The sequence below is a fragment of the Aspergillus tubingensis genome, assembly GCF_013340325.1.
Source record: "Aspergillus tubingensis WU-2223L DNA, scaffold_8, whole genome shotgun sequence".
NCBI lineage: Eukaryota > Fungi > Ascomycota > Eurotiomycetes > Eurotiales > Aspergillaceae > Aspergillus > Aspergillus tubingensis.
In genome coordinates, this window is record NW_023336282.1 from 1185669 (window position 1) to 1211129 (window position 25461).

A 25461-nucleotide genomic window follows, 5' to 3' on the forward strand; every position below is an offset into this window, starting at 1 on the left:
TCTGTTATTGATACTGGTATGTGAGATCATTGGTATTACATCCAGGTACTGAACAGGGGTACTAGCATATCTCATGCCCTACAGCCCCGTGCTACTACCGTAAGTATATCTGTTGTAGATCCCCGTCGTTCGGTCGGTTACACTTAATGCTCAACAGCACCAGGACTATCGCCTGCAGCTTGATAGGCATACTACATATTTAGTAGTAACTCATCTTTAATCTCATCCTCCCCGACAGTGTTAACTCTGATTGGGGCGATCCCACAAGACCTCATCTGGACACTATTACCATAAGCCTGGCGTATCGCATAAGAAAATTGGCTACATATCTATCCATTGCTATGCCCTAAGTTAGTCTGCTGGTTTAGGTATCAAATCATCCGGAGATCCGCCAACAATTGCCCGGTTAGCTCAATTGGTCAGAGCGTCGGACTTTTACGATCACATGTGATCCGAAGGCTGCGAGTTCGACCCTCGCATCGGGCGATTTCTTTTTCGCACCTTGACCATGGTTGTCTCCCATTTTTGCCGACATTATGATAACAGCCACGGTTGGGCTACCATTTAAAAAGGTGGAGAACATGATAACTCGAATTATATAATATTTTTGCCATCTTCTGTCGCTTTCTATGTAAAAGCGGTTGACAGGTGGATCTGCACACTTCTCCACCCGTCGAACATTGGCCAACGTAGCCCACTACCGTTCCAATGCATTCAAATCAGATAGATAGGCTGTCACGTTATCAAAAGTTGCCCGGTTAGCTCAATTGGTCAGAGCGTCGGACTTTTATGATGATTCGTAATCCGAAGGCTGCGAGTTCGACCCTCGCATCGGGCGATCTTTTTTATTTTTCGTCCCTGCCCTGCTCATTTTGAAGAGGCAATATCCTCCCTCTACAGCCAACACCAATCAACCACCATCTCAAAATCTTGTCTAGTATCGCCCATCATTTGTGATGGTGGACATACAATCAAGCTGTTGCACACAGTCTTATCAGACTCGCTACTCTTCAGCGTGTATGGTTAGGCGCTTGCCTGCTTCCTTTTTGTTGTACATGCGCCCATGACTACTACCTCTCTCGAAATGTATTCTATGCTGTCGCCATCCTCGTTGTCTTTACTCAAGACTCAAACCCTTGCACCATTGATAGCCATCCGTACCATCCTTCTTTGTCACATCATCCATATCAGTCAGTGGTTGTGCTAAAATTACCCCTTTCTATCCTCCTTTATCCCTCGACGCATTACTTTGTCTATCCCAACTGACTAAGAACACCCTGACATGACCCTACTTCCTTGTCCCTGTGCCTGCTGTCAGGTGGACCCTATATCCATCCATCTTATCAAGATAAGTTTACAGGGATGCATACAATGATCGGATACATCATGTTCTCATGCTCTGCTTTAATTACTAGCAAGCATTCGTTGTCCCTCACATCTTGCGTAGGCCTTTGCTGGAAATGTCAGTGTCTCCACATTGTTGCAGGGCCCCCGGGCGGATGTTCTAATGGATAATGCTTGAAGGCGTATTCAAATTACTGGAAATTAATTTTCAGGGCTTTGCTGACTTCTCGATGAGCAGTGGGTCTGGACTCCTAAATATTTTGGCTTCGCTGTCTCTTTTGCCAATGATGTTTCTTCTACGTCGTATTTAGAATATTCACAGCTGTTCCGTAGTTCTAGATTAGCTACATTAGAGAACGCACTCAGTATTTGTGAAACCTATTATCAGGTAACATAAATATTTCTAGCAGTATTTTAATAGGATACGATAATGAATATCAACAAGCCCTATCTAAGAGTAGACCTTCATGCCCCAGGCATGACGAAAGCTACTGCTAGATGTGCCTTGAGATTGAAGGCGGTGTGTAAGCTATGCTTGTGGCTGCCTGTAGTAATCTCAGGAATCACGGGTCTTCACATACTACTGGATTCTATCTATCATCATGTAGGCAACAATCGGCCACAAGGCTACAAAGCCACCAAAAAGAAACAGCCCAAACAAAGGTACGAAAGATGAAGTGTCGAGGCCCTATTATTTTGATCTAGATTAGCGCATACAGCTGTACCACCAACTGGCTCCAAACAACCACATCCAAGTCTTTTGAGAGATGCGCCAGAGCCGATTCCCATTGGCTTGCTTGCTTGCTTTACTTCCAAATTTAAACATACTATTTTTTTTCCCCGATAGAGTCCCACGCTTTTCCTGGGGATGATGCATCACCTATCATTTCCCCCCGATTCGGGGTCTGCGATGAGTTAGGAGTCTAGGTTGTTTGAAGGGGTCTTAGCCAGCCGCCTAGGCTGCAAACCTCGCAGTTCCGGTGCATCATGCCGGCAGTGTGTTGTACAGTAGACTAGATTGCATTGGCTCGAGCTGAAAGGTATAGCTACAGACTAAGGTACAGTGCCTTGTAGACCGGGCAACTGGCGTCTGCTCTCCACCTAACCTGCAGGCCGTTGCAGGTGAGGCAGCCAGTCCCAGGACAGTTGGTGGTGTGTGGTCCATGCTCTCGGTGCTCGGAGGCTGTCGGCGCTCTGCAATCCTCCCCCATTTCGTCGGTCTGCGTCGCAGACATCCCAAGTTGACTGTCAGTTGAGCTGGCTCTGAAGTCTGTTTGGCTTCAAAGAAATTGCCGTCTACCGACGACGGCGGGCCAAAAGCACGACATTGCTGTGTCGAAGGTTTCGCGGGCACCACAGGAAAGACTGAGATGGCTAAAGTTAGAAAGCATGGAATGTTGTCATGGATAGGGATTATCATGCAAGTTGATTGATCGCCCAGGCGCAAGCGGTAACTTTAGGAGGGCTAACCCATTCGGGGATAGTCTGAATTTAGTAGTACCGTTCCAGATGACAAGAGCCCCCCTTTTCTTTTCGAATTCGGGTAAGATACCACGCATCTAACGGGGTAATTACGGACTGCCTGGCAGGCCCCCGTGCCAGTTGGCAGCCAGCCACGCCTATCAGGCTATGACTTCATGTTATCACCGCTTGATCAGCCTTTCCTTATCTCTCGGCCAATACCGTTCTGTGACGCAGACACTAGACTGGGCCGTACCTGGTTGATACTGGTTCATACAGAACTGCAGCCGCAGCTTCGCGGCTTGACCGCCTTCGAATCGCCCGTTTTAATCTTTCCAGCTGCAACTGCTAACCTCCTGCACCATAATCTTGGTCCGCCCAAAAATACAGACAGAGCACAAGAGCATTCCCTCGATCAAGTGGAAGACTCCCTCCCTTACTGATTAGTCTGATCTTCTCGTAGCCATTGATTGTATTGTCCCAGATCGCATGGGTTATTTCATTTGGGGGAACCTGCTGTGGCACCCGTCAGCCTGACTGACTGACCGCTCGCACTTGACCTGCTTCCTTTCAAACCACCGAGTCACCGGGTGTGCGTCACAGACCTTCTGCGCCCGTACGCTTGACTGAACTGACTGACTTTCATTACCATAACGCCTGTCTCTCTCTCTTCCCTCTCCCTCTCTCTCTCTCTTTTCCTTTTCCTCTCCATTCTTCCACTTCCTACATATCGTCCTTTCTCTGTGGATCTTACTCTCCTACTACAACCTCCTCCCCTCCCCTTTGGCGATCCACTCCTACTTCCCTCATCTGTAGTTCTCAACCATGCGTTCCTAAAACCCCTTGGTTCTCCCCATTACGGTGAGAACGCCGTGCACCCCCGGACGCCTGGATCCGCCCAAAGTCGTCAGTGCGGAGAAGCTCCCAAGGTTGTCTAGACCGCATGCTCCAAATACTCCAACATCTTATTGTTGCCTGAGCACAGCAAACGATGATATCGGCGTCCCTCGTTTTATCTCAATCAGTGCCTGTTACTTAGCGCTCAGCCTTTCTCTCCTTCTTCCATCTTTCTCCCTTTGTCGACCTTAACTCGGGCTGTTGGGCTTGTTAGCATGGCCTTCCGCAGTGGGACCGTCACCTCCCCGTTTCCTTGATCTACAGACATACACGCAGCGGTCGTTCTGGACGCTGTCTCCACTCGAGGACGACTCAGTTACGATTCATATCCATTTCCCTAAATTATCCGCAGTTCACATTATGCATCAACACCCCCGATCTCCGGCGCCTGCGGCGCCTCCCTCCGCATCCAGGCCGGGCGCAAACCGCTCCGATGACCGCAGAGATCAAGATCTCCGTCCGAACTCTCCAGCTTTCGACCCCAGGGTACAACTTACACGGGGATTGGGAATAGAGACGGAGGCTAGGTCATCTGGACAGACGTCCAGTTCACGCCCAGCGAAAGAAGCAATAACGAAGCTCAATCAGCTCGTATCGGTATGGATTGAACCCGGCTTCTAGTCCCCTTATCTATGTAACAAAGGGCCCATTGGTTAATTGTATATTGCGTCTAGAATTACCACACAAAAGCTGCTCTAGTAATACTGGCCTCTCGGATCGACTTCTCTCGCTCAGAAGATACACCGAAATTAAATCCCAAAGTCAATCGATGGGTATGCTACGTCCCCAAACATGCTGAGCCTCTGCTTCCCATCAATTATACCTAGTATCCATGTACTTTGCTAATTAATCTGCTCCATCTTCCAGTTCGCCATCGATTTAGAAGACATCGATGCCCTCCGAGAGGAGCTCCGATTTTGGCGAACGAACGACGTTAGCGAACAATCGCCTCCACCGTTGATCATCGAGACGTATCTGGATACAAAGGATCTGACGAATAACCAAAGTCTCGTTGCCTTGGATGAGCAAGGGAAACGATTTGATGTTCTGGAATCTCTTTCTAGGTCTTCAGAGGCACATGCCAAGGGGCCGTTATCGTCTAGGTCCGAGGATGTTATTCTAGAGCGATGGAGGGTGGAACTGGGGAATACGCCTAACAAGGCGCTACCGGCAGATCTTGGCTCAAATCTGCCAAAAATATATAAGCAGAGTATTGTGACGTTCAGAACGTTATTCACCTACTCCAAGTTGTTACCCGCATGGAAACTCGCAAAGCGCAACGGGAGGCTTCATACGCACCCGGCGCTTAAAATCAGGTATCGTATCTTGGTTGGGAAGCCCAATCCGGATGACTCCAAGCCGGATCGATTGACTACGCCGCTATTCGACAGCCCTAATAGGGTGGTCGATACGTACACCTTTGGGACCACGGAGTCGCCGGTTGGACACCTTTCCATCCAAGTGACCTATCGAACAAGCTGTGAGTTTCGAGTGGACGACTCGGAAGCTCTTTTGAGTTCCCGATTCATGGGAGCCGACGATGAAGTCTTCCGCCCTTCACTTCCTAGCAGGGATTCCAACCTCAAGGCCGCCAATTCCGGGGTCGGATCGGCTCCTGTCGAGAAACGAACTGTCGAAGACCCTGACCCAAGTCGAGCTTATGGGAGTCTTTCGACGTTCCACCACGTCGGCCCTACGACCAGTGCGAGTCCAATTTCAGCTCTTCGTGCCGCCCGCGAATCAGGAGCTGCCTCGCCATCCCCTCCAAGTTCCTCTTCCCGGAAGCCTGTAGAAGTTGTGAAAGCAAGTCCTCTGGGCCGTGCTGCTGTTTTGGCAAATGAAAGTAGCCCGGGCGTTGCTAGACGATCGTCTATCTCTTTCCCTCCGTTCAAAGCACCACCATTGTCTGCGTCGCCATCTCTTGTTGATCCTCCACTGGGTATGTCGCCCCGGTCAGGGACAATGGCTCGCCCTTCGTTCCCAGAACCAAAGAACATGCCACCGCCGTCCATGGCAGCTTCCGCTCGCAAATCCTTACCATTGCCCGGGGCTTCTGAGACTACAGCTACTTCTTCCAATTCGGCATCACCTCGGCCTACGCCAACCGCAAGGTACAGTAGCGCCTTCACTCATCGACGGGGTAGGCCTTCTTCGGGCAACATCAACAAAATAGACGACGAAAATTCGAGTGGCAAGACCAGTGCAACGTCTTCCAACCCTCAACCTGGGTCAGGCTTACTTGCTGAAGCCACGGGGACAAGTGCAGATTCCATTCATGCAGACGATGAGAACATCACGGAGTTCCTGAAGATGCTGGATTTGAGGAAAGATCTCTTGAAAACATCAAACTCGGCTTCTGCTGATGTGACTGCACGCCGGACAACGGCTACTTCGGCTGCGTTGACCCGGTTCCAGCGAATGAGAGATTCGAACGCACAACTGTCGGAGTCAATGTCATCGTCTATGCTCTTGCAGCGCTCGTCCACCTCTTCGAGCAAGCAGCTCTCGGGAGTGCCTCCCATGGTGGCAGGTACTTCGATTTCGACGGCCTCTTCTCCGGGAAAACCCATTTCACCCCATACCCCACATACTCCGGCCATTCCGTCTCGCCTCAGTTCTAACAGCATCGTTGATTATGGCAACGATAGAGGTCGCGAGCAACCCTCCTCGGTCGGAGATTACACTCCCGAGGGCCCGACCATACCCCATCGCCCGTCCGTCGCAACGGTGAATGCCATTGACATTCCTACGTCACCAGGGTTGCCATTCCCACCTTATCGTCGGCCCAGCTCTGCTGCTCCACCCCCTCCACCAGTTGCGGCCGATGATGATGAGATATTCCCCTTCAATCTGCGCAGTGTAAGCCTCGGGGCTGAGGAGAGATCACACAATAGCTTAAGCGCCCTACAGAGACAGCATGACCTGGAAGGGGCTACATCAACCACCCAGCCAACGCGCAGGGAACAGCGTCCCCCTTCGGTCAGCGAAGATCCGAGCCGAAGGTCGAGTTCAACGGGGCACCGAACAAGCCCCCACAAGCGGACATCACTGTCAGGGCCAACAGCGACACCGTCGCCGTCGAACAATCATATCTACCAACCACGCTTCGGCCTTTCTCGGGGGCGAGGGCTGTCTGGTGGGCCGCACTCCCTCAGCTCCGGATCGAGTAGTCTTGCGCGCGGCGCTCCTTCTGATCTCGCTGAGCGCGATCACGATCGTGATGGCAATGCAAGTGGCAGTAACAGCGGCACCTCGGCTGTTGAAGATCGTAGGGGAGCTGGGCGACGACCAAGTTCGGGCCGAAACATTCCTCCGCCACCATCACAAGCTGAAGAGGACGAGCCGCTATTGTTTGCTATGAGCGATTTCGGGGCCTCCCGGCGAAGCTTCGAAGAAGGCAGACATGGCAACCAAGGTAGGCGACTCTAATGGAGACGCCAAATTTAGTCCTCATTCGCTTATTCCCCTATCATGTTGTCGGACTCCTTTAATATGCGTGCGTGCATTTGAAGGCTCTGTTGGAAGCTGCCATTTTGAGGGCTTTTTTCTCAAACTCTATATTTCTGCTTTTTCTTAAACTTCACTCTTCTGATGCTGTCTTTTTATGAGGCCATGCCTTACTTTTTTTTTCTTTTCCCCTACTCACAGTGATCTACTTTTATAGACTGATCTGCAAGCGATACGGCCATGTGCGACCCGGAAAGGCGAATAGAGGATGATATAAGGGGCTTTTTCTCAAGGTTCTATTGTTTTTTAATTTCTGGTGTCAAAATTTGCTTAAACGGCCGTCTGCATTCTGGAGTGAATAGTGTTTTTGGGTTCCGTTGTATCCAATTGTTTTTGTCTGCCTTTTTGAAGATGGGGATATTGATCTATCCCTCGTTCTTTTTCTCATTTTACTATTCTTCTTACACTCGCGCCGTCTGGGTTTACACTTCTTCCTGATGACTCGACTTTTCTTTGTCTTTGGTTAGCGTCATTGAGTGATCTGTAATCAGAGGTATACAGGCCCAGAGGAAGGCCTGAAGTTGCTTGCTTTGTTGTGCTCATTGTGGATAGCTATCAATGAATCGGAACGCAATCTATCATGATTTAACAAATGACGAATTTATGGCATGCTACCAAAACCACATAATACCTCAAGCTTCATTACAATTCTCAAAACCTGACTAACGCCTTTAATTTACTCCAATCATGCACACAATGCTTTTGTATCTCTCTCATTTCCTTCAAATTTTAGATCTATGTACAGTACAAGGGACAACAATTATTTTGAAGTTGAGGGTGGGTATCTGCTTATCACATGCTGATCCAAGGAATCTCGTTGCCAGGATTTCCTTGAATAGTGTGATTCGTTTTTCTTTCCCGACTTATCCCGATGATTTTTCGTCGGAGGCCTCCTAAGGAGAGGCGGGTGGACATGCAGATGATGATGATGGATGGTAGCAGGGTCCACGTGGCCTGTTACACCGTCTTCTGCATGTCATGTCATATCTCTGATTGTTGATAAAAATAGACATGAGATGAGTCTAGTATCGCCCAGCAGGAGGAGAGAAGTGAAGTGGGTGGTGGGCGTGCATATTTTCGGGAACCGGCCATGTAGGTAGGTAATAAGGAGATGATGGATGGGGGGAGCAAGACAGATTGTGCCTGTCTCTGCCGGCTGTAGGAGAGCTCTGGGGAGTATATATGTATGGTATATATGAACTGCCAGTGCTCAGAAGGGGATTCTCGACTTGTTGCCAAATCACATCTTCCGGAAAGTGTTACCCGAGGCGCTTCGGCGCTCCTTAGCCTTGAAGCTGGTGTTGTTGGCGGGAGCAGTGGGAGCCGGAGCCCTGTTCTGCTGCTGCCGGGACTTGCCTGCAGGCTGGAAGGTGACTTCTCTCTCACCGACGACACCTCTGCGACGGGTGGGTTTCTGACGAGACTGCATGTTCTGGGCGCGCGCAGCGAACGAACGATCGCGAGTAGCGCCGACGCCGGACGAAGAAGTGACTTCCATACGGGGTTGGCGGCCGTTAGTGCGCTTGTAGGAGGCCGTGGAGATCTTGCCGGAGGTTGCTGGCTTGGTGAATCTTTCGGGCTCGCTTTCGGACTCGGAGTCGTCGGAGCTGGAGCCGGGGACGTCGTCAATCGCTTCCTGCTCGGCGGCGGTGAGACCGCGCTCTTTTCTCGGGGGCTGGTCAACGGATGTGCTGGGGTTGAGGAGTCTGAACTCGTGGGAGTTCTCGTCGATGGCGAAGTCTTCGTCTTCGAACAGTTTGGCGAAACGGCTGTCGCCCAGGAGGTTCTTGCCGGGCTCTTCGGTGGGTGCTGCTTCTGCTGCGGCTGGTGCAGGGGCGTCGACCATGTCGTCATCTCCACCCTTTTGTAGGACACGCTGGGCTCTGCGACGCTCGTTCTTCTCTTCCATGGTGAGGAGCTTCTCGGCCAGTTTCTTGTTGACCTTGACGGCGGCCTTCTTCTTGCCGCGGATACGGCTCTCACGCTCCTTGTCGATCTTCTCCTTAACACGCTTGGCACGCTCTTCTTCCCAGATGTAGGGGTTGGTGATGAGGCGGGCTTCTTCGTATAGCTGCTGCGCCACAAAGTAACCGTGCATGTAGGGGCGGAGGAGGCTGGTTCGGCCGATCAGGTGGTCCAGATTCAGGGTCTTCAGCTGAGGAACCGTCAAGAACTTGAAGTTGTCGTAAACAGCGCCGGTCTGGCCGCTGCTGAAAGCGTTAGGATCGTTGGGGTCTTCAGCCATCTCCTCAACGAGGTTGTCCAGGAACGAACACCATCTGGGAGCGGGACCCAGTTGCGGGATGAAGAACGAGTGCTGTTGGCGACCTTCGTTAGCAGTCAAGAGCATACCGCTATCCTTGCACCATGCGACCGAGTTGATGTCGACGGCCGGTTCAACGGATGTCCAGGGCTTTCCATCACGGGGGTCCCAGATCTTGATGATTTTCTTATCTGCGGACATGATCTTCGGGTCCAGAGTCTGTTCGCGGGTGTGTGTTGATGGCTGTAGGAACTTCAAGGTGTGGATAGGGAAGCCGTATCCCTGGTCCTTCTTGAGTAGTGGTACGGGGGACCGAAGATCGTAGAGGTGAATGAGACCGTTCGAAGAACCGGTTCCGAGGGTCAGGCCAGAACGGTGGAATTCCAAGGCCGTGATCTCGTGCCGGGGCTCATCAGGGCCAGACTGAGTGGGTGGCAGCAAGATTCCGGCTCTGCCCTTTGCTCTGGGATCCCAAAGCTCTACCGTACCCAATGTAGTACCGAACGCAAGAAGGTTGTGACTTTCCTCGGCAATCGCACCGGTGTTGACCGCGCCGGTGTTGATACCACCCTGCAAGGTACCACCACCGCTGGAAGTGAAATCGTCTCCACCAACATCGACTTCGAAACTGCGCATGTACCGACCAAGTTCCAGGTTCAGGCGGAAAACCTCTCCCATGCCATCCGATTTAACACCGACCGAGGGAACCAAGGCTTCAGTTGATTGCCGATCGTACACCAAGTCACGGCCGTATCTGGGGAGTCTCGTGGTGTAGTGGCAGCCTTGCGGGGTGTGAAATTCGAGCGATCGGTCGGACTGTAGGTGAAGAGATTTGGAGTAATCAGAGGACAACAGAATGAAAGTAGTGTTCAGGGCTACTGTATGGCGAGCCCATGAGAGGGAAAGTTGCGGCAGATAGTGGGTATGAATCTGGGGCTTGTATGTTCCTGCACGAAAAAAATGTCAATATTACAAAAATGAAATGGTAGTCTGGAAGATGTTCCTACCTGTGCTCATGACCCATTCGCCATCTTCACTGACACGGACGCATTGACTTGCTTCTTCGAACTCAAAGTCCTGGAGTAGTTCGATGCGGTTCGCATACTCCGGGTCATTTTTCAAGCTGCGCTTTCTCCGACGCGCAAGCCACTCCGGCAGAGGGCGCGCGGTGTTGGAGCCGGAGATGGTATAGACGGGGACCTCCGACTGATTGGAGAGCTTCATGGCGAAGGGCTGAGAGAGAAAAGACCAGCTTGAAGCGCAGAAGCTGAACCAAAGGGAAAAAAAGGCGATACGAAAAAAAGTTCGCCGATAGCGATAGCTGGGTCCACGTGACGCTGCGGGTGTCGATCACGCATGATTGGCTCTCGCGGGCCGAAGCAACCTCCGTTGGGTCTCGATGGCATCGCATCTTCTGCTGTTCTGCATCTGCCTCGCCTCGCCCGGCTGCCATTCGGTCGTTTATCAGAGCTCGGAGCATATCGCTGGGTCTATGGCGCCTCTAGTCTGATACTTAAATGCGCCTCTTTCCTCCCGGTATTCCTTGAAACCCGCGAGCTTTCCCCCCTTCTCCCACCCCAAAACAGCGATGGCATCTCCGAGCCTATCTATCTACTGACACCTGTTGCATTATCCCCAAAGTCTACAAATAGTACTATGGGCGGCTTGTTGAGACATGATCCTTTTCGCGCATCTTGCTGGAAATGAATCCTCTTTCAGTTGTACTATCTTTCCTGGCTAGAAATACAAAACAGCCGGTGTCTCCTTGGGGACTATAACTAAATCATGGACTTTCCCGGAGGGTCCATCACCAACATACGCGCCATTGTAGGTTCCTTTTCCCTCCCCAGAAAGATACCGGTAAAGCCCCTAACTTGGTATCTTAGGATGGATTCTCCCATATTTACTGGAGAATTTACACCGACGATCCTGGCGAGTCGCCAAGTAATGGCTACGCCATCCTTAAGCATCTCAGCCGTCTCAAGGACCTGGAGCTCCAGCTAAGGGACCGAAATTGCTTGGTTTCAAGCTACCCCAGACGATTATGTTTATGGGTCTTTTCTGCTACTCCTGGCTTTGAAAGCCTATTACCGCTATCTCCGAATGATGGCAGAGACGATTCAGGTCGCCTCGCCATTGGCTCGGCTACTCTGAAAGGTGTGTTTGCGCTTTATCAATATACTCCTCAACTCTACACATTGATGTTGGTTTTTAACAATATACCACAGTCTCCTCTTCTGGCAACGTTTCTGCGTTGGATCTAGTCAAGAATCTCTCGACAGAAACACAAAATGCGTCGGGGACCGCGGGATCACAGAGGCCGAACGCCATGACACCTTTCGCTACTATTTACGCATCATTCATTTCGGCCGTCAGTGGAGCAGTTAGCCTCCAACTAGTCCGGCAACGCAACGCAATTCCCCTCGGCTCACGTACTCTCTTTACCGTTGTTGAAAAAGATGGCTGCGACAACTCTCACGTTTCCAAGAACGACCTTGCTTTGGCACCGTCTTTAACTACGCTTCAGATCCAGCTGACATCTCCCGGAAAGCTAACAGTAGCTCTACAGACTGTATCGCAGGCTGGCTTAACGCGGTTGCTCACACCGGAAGAAGTCCCTGCGAGCATACACGACACTCCACCGGGCACTGACCTCTGGCTATCTCCAAGTGGGTCGATTGCCAGACTTGTCGCCGCTAATCCGCCCCAGCTGAACGCAGGATCCCCGTATCCGTCTAATGTTGGGGGCTCAGGGAATGAGAAGTCCAGCCCGGCAACTCGCAAACAGTGGAAGGTCAATGTGCTCTGGTGGCTTTCCAATTTTGGTCTTCCTGTGGATGGCATCGATGATGAAGCTTGGGTTGAAGTTGAAGTTTGGGAACCATTTTACTCTAGACTCGCCGGGGAAGTTTGGCGGCCCAGCGAGGAAGGCGCTTCCATGCTTCCCCTAAAGCGGATTCTTTGGCCAGCTATTTACTGCTTCAGGAGAACGAAATCAGCATCTTCAGTGTTCTATGGTGAAATGGAAGGTGTCTCATCCATTGCTGGTGACCCTCTAGATTTCGCAGAGAAATGGCGTGTAACAGAGAAACTTAGCTTTGCCGAGGCGAGCCCTAAGCCTCCGTCCGTCCATCAAGAAGCGCCGACTAGGGATCAGGACGCATCATCTCCCGATCTACTTAACCTGCCCGAGGGGATCGAAAGCCTTTCTCGAGCGTCGCAGTATCCTGACCTTCAAACTGCTAGTCTTGTATACCCAACACCGCCTGATGGGGCCGCCGCAACAGGCCTAAATCCCATGGTTACTTCCGATGCCTTCGCGGACGACATTGAGCAAAGCTCGACCTTTATGCAACAGGACAGGCAAAATCATCATCGTCAACTCAGTAAAGAGAGAACTGGAACGGATGTGATAAGCTTTGGCCCGTCGGCAGGACTTGTGGTTGGTTCGGGCCTATACGATACGAACGACGACGATGATTTATTCGGAGATATCAATGAGAAAGACTTTGGCACCAAAGGAATCACCGATGCTGATTTCAGCTTCTTTGACGACCCAGACTTCGACCGTGGAGGTGTTGGCGAACAGGCTGAAGCAATTCAAGAATTGTCTGGGTTCATGGATACCGATGAGCCCGAGATCCAACCAACTGTGGACGGCCAGGCTTCACCTGAACAGACACCAGCCATGAATATTGCAAGTGCTCAGTTGAGTCCCGTGGCCGCTACAGCAGACCTGCAGCCCGAGAAAACGCCCCAGGAGGCCAAGGCACCTGTATTAACGCCTCAGGAGGACAAACCCCGAACAATAAGTCCTCCCTTGAGTCCGGTGGAGGTCAAGAAGATCCTGTTCGCGGAGTCGCAACCTGAAAGTCAACGGCCTGCCAAGAAAGGGCAGGGGCCAGGTTACTACAATGCAGTTGCTTTCAAACAAAACATGTCCCTCTGGGACCAGAAATACGGCGCTGATGGAAAGTTTGGATTCAATCTTCGTGGGATTGAAAGGAACAAGGGGCCAGACACCGTCACAAGCGATATCCCAACTGTTGGCCTTCCACGTCACAGCGGAAAGATGAAAAGCGGCACGTCAAAGGATCCCGACAATTACGGATCTCCTTATAGTGAGGAGATGCAAGAATCTTCATCGGATTCGGACATGAGCAGCAGTGTAAGTGCCGACAGTGATGAGAGTGCCTCTGAAAGTGGCCTCTCGCCTGCCACGTTTTCAACCAGAAAAAGGAAACGTACTCGCTCCAATTCGGGAACCTCGTTAGCTTTATCCCAGGACAAGTCAACTATCCGAACTGGTCAGGAAACTACAGCCCAGAGACCGGAAGACTCGGTATTCCTGGGAAATTTCCTGTCTACCTTTTCTGACTGGTCAATGGCGGGCTATTTCTCCCTGGCACAGAACCAGGTCTCGCCGGTGCTTATTCGCAAGGACATACAGGTTCAAATTGCTCAGTTATTGGTTGACCAAGTGACGCAATCATCTCTGGACCATAAGATAGATGGAACCCTTAGTCTGCTTGATTATGCTGATGAGGTGTGCCCTCTCGAGACTCTTCAGGGTGATGCAGCTTTGGTGAGTGGGATGGAGCGACTGGACTTGAACAGTTTTGTTTCGTTGCAAGATTCCAATGCGCTTTCGCCTTCGTCATCCAACGGTGCCAACCCGCGTCAGTCCTCTCAACGTAGAGAGACTGGAAAGGGCACCATAGTGAAATTACCCCCACCGCACTTGCGCGTGCGTCGGGGGAAGGATTTCCTGGAGACACTACCTCCGGCGATATCCTTTTGGGAGACTTTCGGGCTGGAACCTGCGCATGGGCAAAAGGACGTTCTCGCATATTGCATACATCCTCATTTTGCTGCTCGAGCAGCCGACACATTCTTAGAGCGGCTTGGACTGGTCTACTCGGGCTGCAACCTTGGCGAGCATCGTCGAGGCGAAAGTTCCAATGTCTTCGACCGTGGACTGGGCTCCTGGAACATCAGTCCGTCAGCAGACCCACGTTACTCCGAGGTCATACAGTCACTAAAGACTATTTGTGGAGTGCTCGGTAAGCCATATCCGACAATGTTGAATTTGCTTATTCTGACTGAGACAGGGTCTGCGTTTTTGAGTACTCCGCCAAGCAAGGATAGCAACATTGTAGTTTACATAGTGAATCCTTTTACTCACGCCGCATCATTGGTGGATATCTGCGCTGCATTCTGGTCTCTTTTCCAGCAATACATCGCGGAAGCTGACAAGCAACAGACACGTCAGCTGAACGAGCTGGTTCTTCAGATAATCCCCATGGATTTTGTCACTTCGGCCGAATCTCTCGTTGTTCCTCCCCAGGCCGAATATTTGAACCTGGCCCTCGAAGTGTACAGTCGATGTCCGCCTAAATCGTCCGATGTGGGCCCGGTGAATTGCGCACCGCCGGTGTTGCTTGCAGAGCCTATTCCTAGATCTATTGGCTTTAAACTGTCATCGGAGGGTTCGTCGCCGCTGCAGGAAGGCAAGCATCTCCATATTGCTTGTTCCCGAAGTCTGGATCAACGTTGGATGAGTGTGGCTTGGTCTGATAACTTTGGGGCACTTCAACGGAACATGTCATATTGCCTTCGCTATCGTAACTCTGTTGCAGCTCGGCCTCTCCCGGAGGTACGGGGTGAAGTATGGAAGGCAACAAGGGATATCATGGATACGATACAGACGCGCTGGAAGGTCATCATTGTCAGCACTGACCCTGTGGACCAGGAGGAGGTTGACAGTAAGCGCACGCCCCATATTTTGCCGGTTCAGAGCTAACAGATAAAAAGCGTGGACAAATTTTGCAGATCAGTACGGCAAGGCTAGATCCATGACGCTGGATCTGGTGATCTTGGGCGCGACCACTCCTCCTGACCTACATCTCGAGCCGCCTTATCTCCCCATTCCCTTGAGCATGTTCAATCAGCAGCCTTCATCCACACCTGTTGCTACACCGAACCTCGGCGCCGGTGTCTCTTCGCCGGACCAGTTCGGTACCGCGCCCACACCCCCGGGTGGCTGGGGTGCACCCGCGAATGCCTCCACCCCAACGGATGCCCTCCCGGAAGTTGAATCCGAGTCCCTCCTTACGGATATCTACGATGAGACATGGGGGGTAGTGTTATCACATCGTCTCAACAGCTCTCTGCATCAGACGGAGTATCGTCCCGCATTGGCAAGCGGGTACCTTCTTCGCAGGAAGGGCTCTACTGATGGAGATGGCCTATATACTATGAGTGTCAATATACTCTTTGCACGGCGTTCCCCATCTTCATATGATACTCTCCTACGGGAGATTCTGGGTATGTATCGCGACCTCGCAACCCTGGCCAGAGCCAGGGGTACGCGCACTGTGCAGCAAGGCACATTACCGTGGCATGTGGCTACGGCAATCAAAGCCCAGACTCTTCTCAGCTATGCATTGTGATCTTTTTTTTCATGTTGTTGGCATTATACCATGTCTGCGGGTCGAGCGATCATGTGGCGTTTAGGGGAACACGGCTGGCTTCTTGCTTCATGTGTTCTACCCTATTTCTCTTCACTTATGTACATAGTTTGTTTTTTTTCTCAGGCAGAATAGGTTATACCACTACGCAGGTTTGTTTTGGATTCGGACCGGGCGGGAATGTTGAGTATGGGTTTGGAATAGAGGCCGGGGCATACATCTTTACATATTTATGGCGATATCTAGCAATGTAATACCATATGGCAATGTGCTATATTATTGATATATTGGGTCAATTCAACTGTATGATCTTAGTTCACCCTCTGGAATCGTTCCATTTCGAACTGCTCCCCGGTGCCGATATATATTTCAGCTCGGGTGGTAGTAGGATCATGATAATTGCACGTCCTGAGCTATGACCAGTAGGGCGAGTACATGCGTCCATATCGACAAGATCCCCGATAGCATCTACATACACATCTTAATAGGCCAATAACCCATATGTCCGACACTATGCATCTCGAGTTCCTATTTATCGTGAACACAAGCCCCATCATGCGGGTATAGTATAGCCTTACAGAACCAAACCCCACGAAACATACTGCTGTGTATGAAGATAATGCATAAACTGGTAGAGTGCTATGCAATAACTTCAACAATATTCAACATCAACATATAATGTATCCATCAATTGTGCCTTCAAACATTCGCTGCTGTCGCACAAGGCTCCTGGCTTATTGCCCAAGGGATATAACGGAAAATAAACACGCTTTCTTCAACAAGAATCCGATATGGTGTAGTGGCTAACATCGCCGTCTCTCACACGGCAGCCGGGGGTTCGATTCCCCCTATCGGAGCTTAAACATTTCTTTTTGTTTTTTGCCCCCCTCCACCTACCACATCATCTTCCGCTTCAGATCAACCAGCTACATGCATCACTCAACAAGTATCATTATTCCTATCCCATGCCTGTCATTGATCCACAGCTATGTATCCCCAATCCACGTAGACCAAACCTACAAGGTCCCCAATCCCCAAGTACCTTGCAATCCATGAATCAATCAATCCAATTCCCCACCATAGAAACACACAATCACATGACCTCTTATCTATCTAATCAACACCCCGATAACCACCATCATCCAAATCCAAAAAAATTTCAGGCGCAGACCAGCACCAGCAGCAATCTTCCTTCCCTCCAACATAAATATCACCTCAATCTACACATACGTATAACGAGAAACAACTTCCAACAAACCCCTCAATAACAAATCCCTCCAATTCCTCCCCACCAACCACACAACCACCACCACACCCACCTCCGACCCCGCCCCACCATATCACAACCAAAATGGCCACCACCCAACAACCCCCCCAAACAGCAACCCAATACCTCGACCTGGGGATAACCCTCGCGATCAACGCCTGGCCCGCCCTCACATTGGCCGTGCAATCCAACTGGGGCGGCCCGACCTCCTCCGACAAGCGCGACTGGCTCTGCGGCGCTATCTCGGAGATGATCCAGGAGCGACCCGAAACGGACGCCGAGGATCTCGAGGACGTGCTTATTCAGGTGATGAACGATGAGTTCGATGTAGTGGTGGATGATGAGAGTGCGGGCATGGTTGCTGTGCAGATTATGGAGATGAAGGGGCAGACGGAGAAGGGCGAGTTCGGGGCTATTCAGGAGATGTGGGAGAAGTGGCAGAGTAAGAAGGGTGCTGCTTCGGGAATTGAGGGATTCAAGAGAGGGGAGGATCAGGAGGATGATGATGATAGTGAGGAGGATGAGGATGAGGATATGGAGATGGATGATGCGCCGGCGCCGGCGTTGGTGAGGGCGCCGAGGGAGAAGGTTGAGCCTGAGGTGGATGAGGATGGGTTTATGACTGTTGTTTCGAAGAAGAGGAGGTAAATCTCTGTTTTTTATCTTCTTTTCTTCTTTTAATGATGGGAATGTTTGTTCTTCATTGGTATTGTTAGAAGTTGTTTGTTGGTGCTGGTGCTGGTTGATTCCCCATAGAATAGACGCCTTATTTCATGTATTCTGGCTGTTTGTCTATGCTACAGCTGTGTGATTCATGCGCGCAGTGAATCTTTTTGACTATCCAAATCATGAAAAGCAGTAGAATGCGTGAAATGATAGCAATGAGAATTTTATTGCAAAACCAACAAGCAAGGGAATGCAAAATCTATAGGAAAGGAGCAAAGGAGCAAAAAAGAATAAAACGGAACATCAAAATTCATCATCATCAGCAACAACCAAACCAGGCTGCTATTGGGATATCATCACCGAGCCTTTTCCCACCCATTCCTCCCGGCCGACAGTCGTAGCTCGTTAAACATCGCCGTTGACCACCGTAGGGACTGCTATTTATAATGAAAAGACATTCACACTTTACGCCTGCGTCGCCGCCGCCTCTTCGGCAGAGATGAGCTTGGTAATCATACCAATGGCAACGGTTTGACCCTGATTTTGTATGTTAGCATTGTTATATGAATGGTATTTTGATAATGACTGCTTACCTGATCACGCAGAGTGAACCGACCCATCTGGTTGTAGTCCTCGAAGCGCTCGACACAAACGGCACCAGCAGTGCTCGTCACCTCGATACGAGCAATGATGGTCTGACCCTTGGCAGCGAAAGGAGGGGGACGCTTGCTGCGACGTCCAGTGCCGGGCTCGCACTTGTGCAGCAGTGCCGCAACAGTAACTTCTTCGACAGCAGAGTGCACGTGCATCACGCAGTTGTAACCAGCCGTGAGAATGCTCTTCAGGTCAAGAATTCTGATCTTGGCCTCGAAAGTCTTGACACAGTTCACCAGACGCTTGGGAGAGCAGAGCACGAATCCGGGCAGGATATCTTCCTCTTCCACACCACGGAGACGAAGACGGACCTGGTCACCGCAGGTACCGGTGGGGATTTCGTCCTCAGTCTCACCATAGAGCGCGGCAATTTCGACCTTGGTGCGGTTGGGCATCATGATACAGCTGCCGTTCTTCTTAAGCACACCGGACTCAATGCGACCCTCGACCATGGTACCCATGTCACGGTACTTGGCACTGATGGGCATCATGAAAGGTGCGTTGATCTTGCGCTCGGGCACCTTCATGTCCGACAGGAACTCCAAAAGGGACGGGCCGCCATACCAGGGAGCAAGGTCCGTGGGGACGCGGTCCTTGATACCCGTGGTCCTCTGGGCAGAGATGGGCATGAAGAAGAGATCGCTCTTCTTGTAGCCGAGGTTCTCCAAGAACTTGCCCACCTTGACGGTACATTCGTCGAAACGAGCCTTGCTCCACTCAACGGTAGGGTCGTCCATCTTGTTAACAGCGACGATAAGGGTCTTCACACCGGTGTTTCGTGCAAGCAGCGCGTGCTCACGAGTCTGACCACCCTTTTCGAAACCGGTTTCGTATTCACCCTTACGCGCGGAAATAACGAGGACACCGACATCGGCCTGGGAAGCACCACCAATCATGTGGTGGACGTAAGACTTGTGACCGGGAGCATCCAAAATGGAGAAGTGTCTCGTGATGGTGCTGCCGTCGGCGGCCTTGACGGGAAGCTGGAAGTGAGCACGGCCAACCTCAACAGTCTTACCCTTGGCACGTTCCTCGTTGGTCAAATCCAGGGCCCAAGAGAGGTACCAGGTCTCACGACCAGCCTCCTTGGCGTCCCTCTTGTACTTCTCCAAGGTACGCTCGTCCACCATACCGGTCACGTAAAGGATGGATCCACCCAGGGTAGACTTTCCGGCATCGACGTGGCCGATGAAGACAATGTTGACGTGCTCCTTCTTCTCACCATAGATTTCCTTCAGAGTAGCCTCATCGACATCGGCTTGTTGCTCCATGGCGACAGCGTCGGCGTTACGAGCAGCCTTGGCAGCCTCGCCGCGAGCAGGGCTGGATCTTCCAGGGCTAGAGCGACCCGAGGGGGTAGGGGACGACTTGCCGCTGGCGGCAGCCTTCGCATCGGCCTTCTTCTCAGTCTTCTCGATAGCCTTGGAAGCCGTCACCTTAGCGGCCGCCTCAACAGCGGCAGCACCCTTGGTATCTCCAGGTGTAGCGGCACCGGAGGTCGAAGAAGGCGTGCTCGAGGTGGGGGCGGGGGAGGGGGTGCCGATGGAAAGAACCTTGGTCTTGGGAGCGGCGGGGGAGTTGCTGGCACCGCCAATAGACAGGACCTTAGCCTTGGGGGGAGCAGCGTTGGATGCGGCGGGCTTCGGGGCGGGCTGAGCGGGCTGGGCGGCAGCGGGGGCGGCGGCAGCTTGACGGGGCTGCTGCTGCTGCTGCTGGTAGCCACCGTACTGCTGGTTGTAGACCTGGTTGTTGTTAAAGCCACCAGGCTGTTGAGCGTAGGCGCCGTATTGAGCGTAGGCCTGCTGTTGCTGGTCATAAGGGTATCCACCGTAGGCCTGCTGGCCGTACTGGCCATACTGCGGGTAACCGCCACCGTAGGGCTGGTAGGTCTGTCCAGGAACGAAGGAAGCAGCACCGGGGGTGAAAGTGGCAGCACCAGGGTGGAAAGAAGGAGCCTGGGGCTGAGGGCGACCTTGTGCGTTGGGGTTCAAACGAACGCCCTCAGTCTGTCTGGAGAGCTCATCCTCCCAGGAATCGGGGGTCTGGTCGGCCATGGTGTATGTGGGGAAGACGCTAAGAGAACGACAACAAGACAAACACCAAGCAAAGTCCCCGGTATATAAAAAAGGGACTGGTCTAAAAGAAGAAGAATAAGAGGGTGGGGGGGAGGAAGAAGAAGAGGAGGAGAGCGAACAATGAAAGGCAGAGAGCAACGCAGCGGCAAGTGAGGGGCGTTTTTCTTTGCGGAGGCTCTCATTTTCTCTTGTCCGCCTTTGAGTTGATTTTGCACCCCGCTGACTCAGCTGCGCCTCCCCGCCCCCGCGGCTGTGGCGTCTGGCGCGTCAAGGAACCAGCACGTGTTGTGTTTTGCATTGTTTGTCTCGTACTGTTTCTCCGCTGCGAAGAATGACTCCAACAATGACCTCGCGGGTCTGAAACGGGTCGTGTGTGAGAGAGAAAAGTGTGGAAGGTCTGCTGAATTACGCCCTTTTTTATCTATATGTTGGGATCCCCGTTGCTGGTGGCAGCCACAGTGGGTGGTCCGTTATCGATAAGCTCTGCAAACCGCCTCAGGGGCGCTACAGATCACTACTATTACTAGATCACATCAGCAGTCACCAAGCTCCATCTTGCTGGGTACACTCCCCTCAGCAGAATCACCCAGAGGAAAAGACTGAGGGAGGCCTGAATTCTAGGCACAATGGATGCTTTTCTTACGAGGGTGTGTTCGTGCTTATAGCCCCATTCTTAATGTCCTGAGTCTAATCGTGCATTAGCTCACGCAGCAGGCGATGAACTATGCCATTCGGTAAGGATCAGCTCCTCTATCTTACCTACTTTATCTGTTACAGCATTTTCTAACTCTGTAATCAGCTCAGGCATAGCTATCACTGCAAAATATGCCATCAGTCAATCGTCTCGCTTACTCAAAGTAAGTCAAGATTGGTCTGCTTCTACGGAATTTCGCGAAAGATCATAGCTGACCATTTGCGCTTCAATCCTTCAGAACGTTGACGATGGTGAAGAGAGGGAAGAGCTACTCACGCTTCAGCACCGACTGGAAAGCAAGATACAGGTCATTTCACCTGCCATTGATATGATTGAACTCATGTAAGTGAAGTCGGTTATGGAGGGACCCCACGATGTCTGAAATCTAACAGCTTCTAGTGCTGCAAGAGGCAATACGTCACTAGAGTCAGCCGTGTTTCTCACAAAATCTCTTCGCTGGGATATACAATCCCTTGGGCAGCGACTAGCAAAGACTGCTGCATCTGAAGAACTGTATCTTAGAGGGGCAAACCCCAAAAGAGACCGTTCCCAACACAAGGCGGAGATCAGGCTTATCATCAAAGATATCAAAAGACTTCTTGTTCGTATCGAGGATGCAGTACCGCTGATGAACTTGGCTATCACGACGTCGGGTGCTAAGCTATCGACAAACCTGCCATCGAGTGTGTCTCCATCCCGACTGCTGCAGGCAAGCACCTTCCTGACTGCTGGCGATACGCAATACTCTATGTACCCGTCTCAAGCGGTCCAGATCGGCCCCACATTTACTCTGTCTATGTACATGCTCTTTTCCAGCCACCTTCGGCCGCATGATGAAGAAGGTATCCGCGAAGCAACCTGGAAGGAAGTTATGCACAAGGCGCGTTTGAAGCTCCGCAGGGTGCCTATGGACCTAGCTGCAATTCCTCAGTCCGAAACACCACATTTCAAACTTCCTGCCGAAGCAAGGATGGACGAATTTGCCTACCAGGTGTTGATTATCGAAGATTTGGATGATGGCAGAGTCCATTCGTTTGACGAAAGTGAACCGCAACCTCACAGCTACGAAGGTGTCAGCACCGCAGGACTACGCGAAATTCTCCCAATCCACGAGATTTCCAAGATCTTCTATGCAGACACCGGCAAGATTTTAAATATAAACACTGAGGGAGAGACCAACAACCCTGTTCTCCTTCTGAAGAGAGACATCAATGCCATCCCACCCCGACGGATGGTCGAACGGGACGAAAGCTTGTCCGGCCTTACCCCCGAGGATCCCCAAGAGGACGACGAGGAGGAGTTCGACGAGATTCAAGCCCAGCTAGACGCCCAACTCAACGAGGCAAACACCAACCCCGGACTACCTAGTTTCCATAAAAGCTCCATCCCCGAGGAATGGCGACTCCCCAAAGACCTCGACCCCGAATGGATTGCATTCGAAGTCTACAACGAAGAAGAATCATCAGATTCCGAATCCGAAGCAGAAGAAGACCATACCTCGCCGTCCAGAGCAGGATCCATCGACCCCGAAAGGATGGCGAAGCTTTCTCTCCACGACAACACAGCTACGCCATCTCGCCGCAGCACCCCTTCTTCAACGCAGCGCATATCCACAGCCACCGTCTCAAACCCCCACTTCAACAACATCCGGACATCCCTATCCCTCTTAGAGACCCTTCTCCGCCTCACCTCCCTTCAACAATTTCAGCAACAATCCCACCTATCCATCAGCGACGAACTTCTCAACTTCTTCCTTGAGGAATCCTCAACCACCGGCGCCGGAGGCGACGAACAACACCGCCAACGGCTCCGCGCTGACGCAAGACGCAGAGTCGGCTGGGATCCGTATGACGAGAGCCCCGTCAAACGAAGAGGCGAGGACTATCAGTACGCATGGACCTCGGAGGGCACTCCGCTCAGATTCTCGCGCGAGACAAGCGAAATGCCCTACTCGCCTGGCGATAGCAGAACCAAAGGATTCCATCTACGGTCCCGAGAAAACACCCCCGAGACACCGCTACGGTACGGACGCTCCGCCTCTGTACAGTCGTCGGATCTGAAATCCCGTGGTGCTCGGCGCGGAGGACCATCGTCGGCTGTTCTTGCTAGTGAGAGGTCGAGGGGAGGGTCTCCTCTTTCTAGGAAGTCCACGCCGGGTCCTGTTGTGGAAGGCGTGGATGCTGATGCTGATGGTCCGTCGGAAGGATAGGTGGGTTGACCACATTATCAATATGAATATCAATATCAAGTGACGAACGTTACGACTACGACACCGATGCGATAAAAAGGGGTTATACATGGGAACATTATGAAGACTCTGTGAATAGACTTGCATATCAATAGATTACACGTTCTGCAATCCAGTCCCAAAACAGGAATATCTTTCAGAAACGCTTGTACCATATACCAATAGAGAAAAGGGGGTGAGGGTGGGAGGTAGGTGTATTTGGCACTGTCAGGGGAGAAAATAAAACAAGAAAGCCAAGGCAACACGCAACTGCTAATACCAAGAACATATCGCGTAGGGGGGATGGAAAAGGTGGAACGAACGACGATACTAGAAAAGAAGAAAGGAACAGAGTGGCAATCCTAACGCCTGAAGATATCAAACAAACGACACCGCAACTCCTCGCACCGCGATCAACTCATATGTAAGGGAAACAGGGAATCCTTTCTCTCTTTCGGACCAGCCAGTGGTCAGTCAATAATTTGGAGAAACTCTAGCAACTATACGACGCAGTCAAAACTTGTGCTTTACTCCAAGCAATCATCCCACCATTTACTCCCAGTCGTCATCGCTTTCCTCATCCTTGGCCTTCTCCTTGGGGCTGGCAGGAGTGCGGCTGGTCGCACCGCTGACGAGGTCGTAGCTGGATTCGCTGTCGGGCTGGGACTGTTGGTCGTTGGACCGGCGGGGTTCCGTGGGCTTCAGGGTATCCTTCTCGGTAGAAGTGGCAGTAGGGGTGGCAGTGGTAGCCTTGGTGGTCGCCGTAGACTGCTGGACTTGAGGCGTAGAGGGAGAGTCGGTGTCGTCATCGGAATCATCGTCCCACTTGACTTCTTCCTCGTCGACGTTGACATCTATAAGGCAAGTTAGAGATAAGAGCCATGGTATATATATGGTAGAGGGGAGATGAAGAAAAAGAGAAAAACATACCCTTGAGAAGCTCCTTCCGCTTCTGCTCCTCGGTTTCAATAACCAAACGCAAGAAGTAGTAACGACACCAGAAGACCGCGTATTCCACCTTCTCCGGGACAAGCTTCTCCATAGCGGAGCGCAGCTCCGGATACTTCTCCAAGTCGGCGGCAATAGCATCCGTCTTATTGTCCACGTTGAAAGACTGCTTGAAAGTAGGCCACTCCTCACTCACGGGGTCTTTCGAGAAACTCTCCAAGTTCGAATGAATGACATGAAGCTGCGCCTCGAACCGCGTAGCATGAATAACCCGCTTCCCGTCTGCATCCTTACTCTCAAATAGAAGCTTGTCCGACGACGAGTCCGTAGACGGCGGCACAATGCTGACCGCATCCTTCAACTTCTGTCCGATATTCATCCCAAAGCGCAGGATAGCTTCGTCGGCTGCTTCCTCAGCCTTCTCGATCTCTTTGAGTCGGCGGGCGGCCTCGGCCTTGAACCGCGAGAGGAACCCCTCATTATTGTTATCCGAGCTGGCAGAAGGTCCAGCCTTCTCCTTCTCTCCGGTCTCATTCTTAGGCGTAGATGACGATGTTTCCGTCTCCTGTTCAGTCGTAGTACTGGTACCAGCGCCGATGATATTATTGTTGAAAGCCGTGCTCAGGGACAACCCCCGCGTGCGCCCGACGATACTACTCTTCAGATCCGAGAACCCCTTGGCGGCTTCTTCGCTGGCGGCGGCGTATTCCTGGCGAGCTCCTTCGTAGTAGCTTTCGCCTTGTTTGCGAACATTGTCCCAGAGTCCACCGATGCGTGCACCCCAGGGACTTGCGGAGAAAGCGCGGAAGGTTTCCTGCAGTTCGGCGTTCAGGTCGACGTTGGGGCGGTCTGAGTTGGTGGCGGGTGCATCGGAGGGGTTGTTATTGTTCTTGCTGTTGTTTTCTTTCTTGGTGGGGTCGTTGGAGGAGAAGATCTCCTCCTGGATGTGGTCGTAGGCTACATCCATGACTGCGGGAGAGTTGGACAG

At 51.7% G+C, this 25461-nt stretch overlaps 7 protein-coding genes and 3 non-coding genes across 10 annotated transcripts; 7 read left to right on the plus strand and 3 right to left on the minus strand.

The window, feature by feature from the left end:
• Window positions 1-400: 400 nt before the first annotated feature.
• AtWU_t173 lies at window positions 401-486 on the plus strand. Its single transcript is given in 2 exon segments — window positions 401-438; window positions 451-486. It is a non-coding gene; the product is annotated as a tRNA-Lys (tRNA).
• Window positions 487-752: 266 nt separating this feature from the next.
• Window positions 753-838, plus strand: AtWU_t174. Its single transcript is given in 2 exon segments — window positions 753-790; window positions 803-838. It is a non-coding gene; the product is annotated as a tRNA-Lys (tRNA).
• Window positions 839-4062: 3224 nt separating this feature from the next.
• AtWU_06745 (putative autophagy protein Atg13) lies at window positions 4063-7131 on the plus strand (the record flags this gene model as incomplete). Its single annotated transcript, XM_035501854.1, has 3 exons — window positions 4063-4299; window positions 4377-4475; window positions 4570-7131. The coding sequence occupies 3 exons, from the start codon at window positions 4063-4065 to the stop codon at window positions 7129-7131; spliced, it is 2898 nt and encodes a 965-aa protein (XP_035357747.1).
• Window positions 7132-8449: 1318 nt separating this feature from the next.
• Window positions 8450-10696, minus strand: AtWU_06746 (WD repeat NOL10/ENP2 family protein; the record flags this gene model as incomplete). Its single annotated transcript, XM_035501855.1, has 2 exons — window positions 8450-10419; window positions 10480-10696. The coding sequence occupies 2 exons, from the start codon at window positions 10694-10696 to the stop codon at window positions 8450-8452; spliced, it is 2187 nt and encodes a 728-aa protein (XP_035357748.1).
• A 561-nt stretch (window positions 10697-11257) lies between these two features.
• AtWU_06747 (uncharacterized protein) lies at window positions 11258-15924 on the plus strand (the record flags this gene model as incomplete). Its single annotated transcript, XM_035501856.1, has 5 exons — window positions 11258-11299; window positions 11359-11629; window positions 11701-14535; window positions 14584-15237; window positions 15287-15924. 5 exons carry the CDS (start codon window positions 11258-11260, stop codon window positions 15922-15924), a joined length of 4440 nt encoding a protein of 1479 aa, XP_035357749.1.
• Window positions 15925-16727: 803 nt separating this feature from the next.
• AtWU_t175 lies at window positions 16728-16799 on the plus strand. Its single transcript has one exon. It is a non-coding gene; the product is annotated as a tRNA-Glu (tRNA).
• Window positions 16800-17293: 494 nt separating this feature from the next.
• On the plus strand, window positions 17294-17857 carry AtWU_06748 (pre-rRNA-processing TSR2 family protein; the record flags this gene model as incomplete). Its single annotated transcript, XM_035501857.1, has 1 exon — window positions 17294-17857. The coding sequence occupies one exon, from the start codon at window positions 17294-17296 to the stop codon at window positions 17855-17857; it is 564 nt and encodes a 187-aa protein (XP_035357750.1).
• A 483-nt stretch (window positions 17858-18340) lies between these two features.
• Window positions 18341-20583, minus strand: AtWU_06749 (translation termination factor GTPase eRF3; the record flags this gene model as incomplete). The annotated part of the gene is made up of 2 exons (XM_035501858.1): window positions 18341-18412; window positions 18469-20583. 2 exons carry the CDS (start codon window positions 20581-20583, stop codon window positions 18341-18343), a joined length of 2187 nt encoding a protein of 728 aa, XP_035357751.1.
• Window positions 20584-21230: 647 nt separating this feature from the next.
• AtWU_06750 (RanGTP-binding protein) lies at window positions 21231-23507 on the plus strand (the record flags this gene model as incomplete). The annotated part of the gene is made up of 5 exons (XM_035501859.1): window positions 21231-21251; window positions 21307-21338; window positions 21404-21461; window positions 21537-21640; window positions 21698-23507. 5 exons carry the CDS (start codon window positions 21231-21233, stop codon window positions 23505-23507), a joined length of 2025 nt encoding a protein of 674 aa, XP_035357752.1.
• Window positions 23508-24077: 570 nt separating this feature from the next.
• AtWU_06751 (BSD domain-containing protein) lies at window positions 24078-25440 on the minus strand (the record flags this gene model as incomplete). The annotated part of the gene is made up of 2 exons (XM_035501860.1): window positions 24078-24379; window positions 24456-25440. The coding sequence occupies 2 exons, from the start codon at window positions 25438-25440 to the stop codon at window positions 24078-24080; spliced, it is 1287 nt and encodes a 428-aa protein (XP_035357753.1).
• Between the last annotated feature and the right edge of the window lie 21 nt (window positions 25441-25461).